Source organism: Saprolegnia diclina (genome assembly GCF_000281045.1).
Source record: "Saprolegnia diclina VS20 unplaced genomic scaffold supercont1.7, whole genome shotgun sequence".
Taxonomy (NCBI): Eukaryota; Oomycota; class Saprolegniomycetes; order Saprolegniales; family Saprolegniaceae; genus Saprolegnia; species Saprolegnia diclina.
Window position 1 is genome coordinate 118635 of NW_008246074.1, and position 6372 is coordinate 125006.

Consider the following 6372-nt stretch of genomic DNA (forward strand, 5'->3'; position numbering starts at 1 on the left):
GCGGAGAGCGAGATCGTGGACAGCAAGCTCGCAGCGAGATATCTCGGCGCTCGTTGGTTGGACAAAGAGCTCAACCACACAATGTATCGCGCAGAAATTCGTTGTTCCCGTCGCGCCAATGTTGCAGCTCAAACCACTACTACGACCTCGGCACATAGTGTATCTGATTGGTGCTGGGCCTTTCCAATACCTCGATGCGAGTAGTCCATTTAAGGTCTTGATCGTCCTCATGCCGACGACTCGTACCCGAACGGTCGACACCCGATTCTAAAATGTTGTTGGGCTGTCTTGTTGAGCACTCGGTTGAGAAACGAGGTCAAGGCTGGCGAACTCAGCTGCCAACACTGTACTAGCAGCGCGACACGATGTGTTCGTCGTGGTCGGACTAGTTAGGCCGTGGAGCTACGGGCCACAACCCTACCCTACCCCCATCACCGACATCGCAAGCAAGCGACAAGTGCAAACAAATCTAGATTACGCAACCTTTTACGGAAGGCAGCGCACGATCTTGGCGACGAGACCGTCCATGTCGGCCGTCGTCAGCTGCGGGTGGCAGAGCGCAATGCGGAGGACGACACCGTGGTGCGCGGTCACTGTGTGCACAAAGTGGATGCCTTCGGTCTGGTTGAGGCGCTCCATGACCGCCATGTTGGCTGCATCATCCGCGTTCTTGACGCGGAAGCAGACGAGGCCAAAGTCGACTTGGCGCACAATCTCAATGCGGTTCGTGTCTGAGAGGCCCGACGCGAGGTACTTGGCGAGCGAGATGTGGCGCGAGAGCACGTCACGGAAGCCCTGGAGCCCCATGCTGTTGATCGTGCAGTACGCCTTCAAGCTCCGGAACGGCCGGCCGAGGCCGAGCTGGTAGTCCTTGAGGTCAAACACCTTGTTGTCGGCCGTGTGCTTGTTCTCAAGGTACGAGCCGGTCGCGTTGAGCGCGCGGACGACGTACTCTTTCTGCGTAAAGAACATGAAGCTCGAGTTGAAGAGGAGGTTGAACCATTTCGAGCCGTTGATCAAGACCGAGTCGACGAGGTCGAGGCCGCGGAGAAGCGGGCGCATCTCGGGGAGGATCGCGACGACGCCTGCATACGCCGCGTCGAGGTTAAGCCACGCGTCGTACTTGGCGGCGACGGCGGCGATCGCAGGCACATCGTCGATGGCGCAGACGCCGGTGGCGCCAAAGTTGGCCGAGACAAAGAACGGCAAAAGACCGTTCGCGACGTCGTCAGCCATGGTCGCCTCGAGAAGCGCCGAGTCCATGGCGTAGTTGCCACTCGCGTCATCGTACACAGAGGCAATCTTGCGCAAATGCGTGACGCCGAGGACCTTGCTCGCCTTCTCGACACAGAAATGCGACTGGTCACTGTAGTAGCTCACGAGCGCGTTGAGCGAAATGTCCGGGTTGGACGCGAGCTTGCGCGTGCGGGCGCTCACCTGCGCGACGATCATGCCCTCGGTCGCGCTCGGCTGCATGACGCCACCGCCACTGCTGCCCCACGACATGGTCTCCGGCAACTCAAAGGCTTCGCGGAGCCAGTCCATGACGTGGAGCTCGAGCTCGGTCGCGGCCGGCGAGCAGATCCAGTTGAAGCCCGGCTGGTTCATCGCGCTCGCCATCATGTCGCCAAGGATCGCGGACGGCGCAGCCATGGACGGAAAGTACGCATAAAAATCGGGGTGCTGCCAGTGCGTCATGCGGGGCACGACTTGGTCCTGGACGTCGGCCATGATCTGCGACCACGCGACCGGGTGCTCGGGCGCCTTCTTGGCCAACGCGCGGCGCAAGTCGCCCGGCTGGCACGACGGCAAGACTGGGATCTGGCGCGCGTGCAGCTGCTTTTGGTAGTCGACGATAAAGTCGATGGTCGCGTGTGCGTTGGCGCGGAACTGCTCCCAGTCGTAGTCGCTCGGGATCGGCGGCAGCTCGGGCGTCGGGGTCATGCTTGGGGGATGGAGTGCAAAAGGCAAAGTGATCGATCGTCACCGCGTTGAAGTTGCCGATATTGTCTTTTTATTGCAATATTTTAAGTGAATTAAGTATTTGTATGCAGATGCGTGAAATACATTGGATGCGTGGCAGGGGCTGGGGTCGCGCGCCTAATTAGGCTTTGTGTTGTGCACTAGGAGACGCGCCTTGTTTGGATATAATAGTGTGAGGAAAGCATCGACATCGCTTGGAGCCATGGAACAAACTGTTTTCTTGTCGGCAAAGTATGCTAGCATACTATAGTAGACATACATTTTGTGCACGTTGCTGTTCTCGCTTGTTGGGAGGCTGTGTGCGAGCTCGCGCCGGGGCGCTCCCGGGGGATGATATAACTCTATATAAACATACGTAAATAGTGTCATGGAGCTTGTAATCGGAGCCAAAATGATTATTCCTGATTTCAAATCGACACATGTGGCGGCGATCTTGGTGTCCTCGAATCTGCAGCAAAACGAGCCTCGTCCGTCGAGAGCGGGACGCATGTGAAGCTACCACGACAGTCTTATACTCAGTTGCATCATAATCGATGACATACGCGACCTTGAAGCGCAGCGCTACCGGTTGCGAAGGTCATCCTGTCGGTTGACGCCCTTCTCGCACTGCAACACATCATGGCATGGCCGATGATGGCGGTCGCAGATGGTGCCATCATAGATCACTGGATGCTTCTGTAAAATAAGTTATGTGACTGGATTATCGCATCTCTAGAGATCTAAAGAACGATGCCGTCATTCCACCGGCGCACGAGCGATGATGGCGGCCACAGACGGTGCCGTCATAACTCGAGCGACTTTGGCGCTCACCGCTGACGCTCCATGCAGACAATGGACGTCAAGTACCAACGCCCGCGATTCGAATGCGCAAGCGGCCTCCTTCTTTGTGGCTTCATGCCGCACCAGGGAACACGAACGAACGCGACTCGCTGCGGCGTGAACTCTCTGGAATAAGAAATCAGAGCAGCAACGCAGGACTGAGCGCATTCTCCTCCACATGCACTGATATCATGCTCCTTCTAGAACCGGGTTCCACGCATCGACAGCCCTTATACTTCTGTCACCTCGAACGTCGCATCAAAAGTCGGCTCGCATCGTCCTGAGCACGTATGAGCTTTTCCGATTCCTCTCTCGCGTAAGCCACTAGAGAGGCTTGAGAGCGCGATCGTCGCACGACCTCTCTCCTGTGTGCTTAGCCCGCACGACCGATGATGGGCTATCACTCCTCGTCGGTCCACACCGCATGGCCAAGTATCCTGCGGTCTCCGAATCGAGCGATCTAGCAGCTACGGACTACTATAGTATGCCGTTTGTACTCCACCAATATAACCAAATGCACAAAAACAAAAGAATCTAGATAGGTTTACATTTGGGATTTTTCAACATCGAGGCGTTGTTGGAGGCCGACAGCGAGGTCCGACGCAGTCGGGCGCATGCTTGGGTCGTTGGACATGCACTGGAGCGCGAGGACGCGGACCCACGGCGGGCAGTCGGACGAGAAGCTCGGCTTCATCGTGCCCCGGAGCACCTGTGCAATGAGGTTGGCGTCCGAGAGCATCTTGCCTTTGGCGTCGCGCTTGTCGAGATATGGGATTTGGTGCGTATCGAGTTCGGTCAAAATCACGCCAAATGAGAAAATGTCGGCCGCGACGCTGTAGTGACCGTCCTTGAGCACTTCGGGCGCCATCCAGCGGTACGTGCCGACGCCCCGGGTCATGGTCTCGGTCGTCTCTTCGCGCGAGACGCCAAAGTCCGAGAGCTTGGAGCCCATGTGCGAGTCCATGAGGATGTTGCGCGACTTGAGATCACGGTGGATCACGGGCAGCTCGTGGAGGTATACGAGCCCCTTGGCAATGCAAAGGGCAATCTCGAGCTTCCACGCCCAGTTGACGTGCGCCCGGGGATGCACTTTGAGAAAGTCCTTGAGGTCGCCCGAGTCCATGTACTCCATGACGCAGCGAATGCGTGACGGATGCGAGTAAATGGCGCCGTAAAACCGGACAATGTACGGCGAGTCGAGACGCGCCATGAGCTTGATCTCGTCGATGAACGCTTGGATGACCTTGAGCTTGCGCTTCTCCTTCAAGACCGACTTGACCGCGACCGTCGTCTCCCCGAGGTACGTACCGAGGAAGACCTCGCCAAACGCGCCTTTGGCGACACGCGCCGTGATGACGACACTGGCTTTTGGTAGCCGCCATTTCGGATCAAAGTCATCAAGCGCATCATCGACTTCGGAGAATGCCGAGTCGGTGACGTTGGGCTTGGGAGGCTCGGCTGACGACGCTCGGTGGCCTTGATTTGGTACGGTCGGCTTGTCCGAGTTGTTGGCCGAATTCTGGGACCCGGGTTTGTTGTGGTCACTGCCATCCTGCTGGCTGCTGCTCTTGATTTGACTGCTACGGTTGTGGTTGTTGCTGTTGTTCGTGCTGTTGATCGTGGTTGGCTTGCGCGGTGACATCATTGGCGGGCGGCTCGAGGGCGGCGAGAGCGTCGGTGGGCCCATGATGATATGGTCGTCGAATGGTTGCTGGAGCTCGTATACCTGCGGTAAGAGGCCTTGCGACCGCGCGTGCTTCTTACGCCAATAGAGAAAGAGACCGAGAAGCGTCAAGACGATCACGACTGTGCAGACGATCACGACGACGATGAGCGTCGAGGACGACGTGGTGTCGTCGCCTGCCATGATGGGTCCAAAAGTGACCGAGTAGCCAGCAATTACAACGCCATTTGTACATCCTGCGACGGCCAATCCCCGTCACCATCCGGATACAAAGATACGCCATTTCCCAAGAGTGTGCTCGTGCCCGAAACAAGCCCACCGTCGCAGCCATGTTCACGCAGTTTAGCGATGCTACACACGGAGCGCTGCTTGGATCGTGGACGCAACGCAGTGCGCAACTACTGTTTGCATGCGCAGCTGGCATGGACTACACACCTCCAAAGACCGTTTCCATCACCAAGTACCGTCGGGTATTCTAGGTCCGAGTCTTTGAGCTGAGCCTTTCGGTGCTTTCCATCTTCTGCTACGGTACTACCAGGGAAATTCCCTTGGGTACTACCGTCCTACTGATTGCTCTGCCGTTGCGAGAGGTTGGCGCTGGCGCCACTCGCCACGTGGCCAGCGAAGTTGACCTTCTTGGCACCCGCGGTTTGGATCGCGGTGCGACTGCCCACGCCGACGTCAGAGGGTCGTATGACACCACATTGTTGTGCCTGAATGGCGACCGTGCTCTCGTAATACTCGAACGAAGCTCTGCATCCGCATTGTCCAGCTCCTGTCGTCCTGTCCAGGTCCAGGCGATGCGACACGGTGGAGAATATGCGTATCCGGATGGTCAAGTGCAATGTGACAACTGGCTCGACGGGCGACGGCCTTTCTTTCGCCCATGTGAATGAGAATCATCACCTCACGAGGAGCATTTCGTCAACCATACCCAGTTTATACACTACACGTCCGACTGCAATGATGCACAGTGCAGATGCGAGCGCAGTCAGCTGCGCGGTCGGTCGGCGCCAATTTTCATGCGCGCGCGGTCGCCGACCCATCCCACTCGTTTTGCGAGCAGCATCAGATTCCGCATCAGGGTCAGGGTCGCCTCTCTGCACTGGACGCAAACGTCGTCGGACGCTTTGCGAATGCACATCGGGATCGTGCAAGGAAGAAAATCTTCGACGCATCACGTGGCGCTTCTGCGCGCGGAGAATACGACCAAGACAAATAGACTGTACGAGAGCGCCGTCGAGCTACAACCTTACACGCTCCGTCATGCGTCCTTGCCGGGTCGACTCAAGCAATCGGTCGGTGCCTCGTGTTTTGGCAACGTTGGTTGACCGTGCTTTCGTACCCGGCCTCGTCTTGGCCATCGCAAGTCGGAGTGGCCTAGGGCTGCGCGGGGTCTAGTTCTCGCACGCTGCTATTTGAGCATCAATTGCGTTGATTCTCTGTCTGCATTGGTCAAGACATGGGCACCTCAGCAACTTCTTTCGAGGCAGCTGGCGGTTACAAGACGGCCTTTGGTGGCTTTGCGACGGTCCACGCCAACTCGACGTTTCGCACTATATAGACGGCCGCGACGAGATACCGATATGCTAAAGTTTGTAGTCAAACGGCCTAGGGATCGGATATCTTTCGGCGCCAAGGGTTGCACCGAGGGGGCGCCCACAACACCAAGCTGGCCATCATTTCAAAAAAGGACTCCGAGTCGGTACCATGGTGCAAGCGTCCTTCGTTGTCGCAGTGATGGGCTTATTGTCTGCAGCGACAAGTCTCCAGGCGTCGCCCACGTGCCCCAACACCTTTCGCGAGGACAAGCAATTTGGCAACGCGGACTGCGACCGCAACTCGATCTACAAGTGCTGCAGCCAGTGGGGCTGGTGCGGTGGCAC

At 57.4% G+C, this 6372-nt stretch overlaps 2 protein-coding genes across 3 annotated transcripts; both read right to left on the reverse strand.

Moving 5' to 3' along the window:
- Positions 1-451: 451 nt before the first annotated feature.
- SDRG_02944 (hypothetical protein) lies at positions 452-1964 on the reverse strand. Its single transcript, XM_008608554.1, has one exon. The coding sequence runs from the start codon at positions 1942-1944 to the stop codon at positions 487-489; it is 1458 nt and encodes a 485-aa protein (XP_008606776.1). The 5' UTR covers positions 1945-1964; the 3' UTR covers positions 452-486.
- Positions 1965-3332: 1368 nt separating this feature from the next.
- Positions 3333-4676, reverse strand: SDRG_02945. Of its 2 annotated transcripts, XM_008608556.1 has the most exons (2): positions 4111-4676; positions 3333-4063 (listed from the first exon to the last, which is right to left on the reverse strand). In XM_008608556.1, the coding sequence occupies exons 1-2, from the start codon at positions 4351-4353 to the stop codon at positions 3347-3349; spliced, it is 960 nt and encodes a 319-aa protein (XP_008606778.1). In that variant the 5' UTR covers positions 4354-4676; the 3' UTR covers positions 3333-3346. The 2 variants fall into 2 exon arrangements, with proteins under 2 accessions (XP_008606778.1, XP_008606777.1); XM_008608555.1 differs by having other exon boundaries at positions 3333-4676.
- Positions 4677-6372: the final 1696 nt, after the last annotated feature.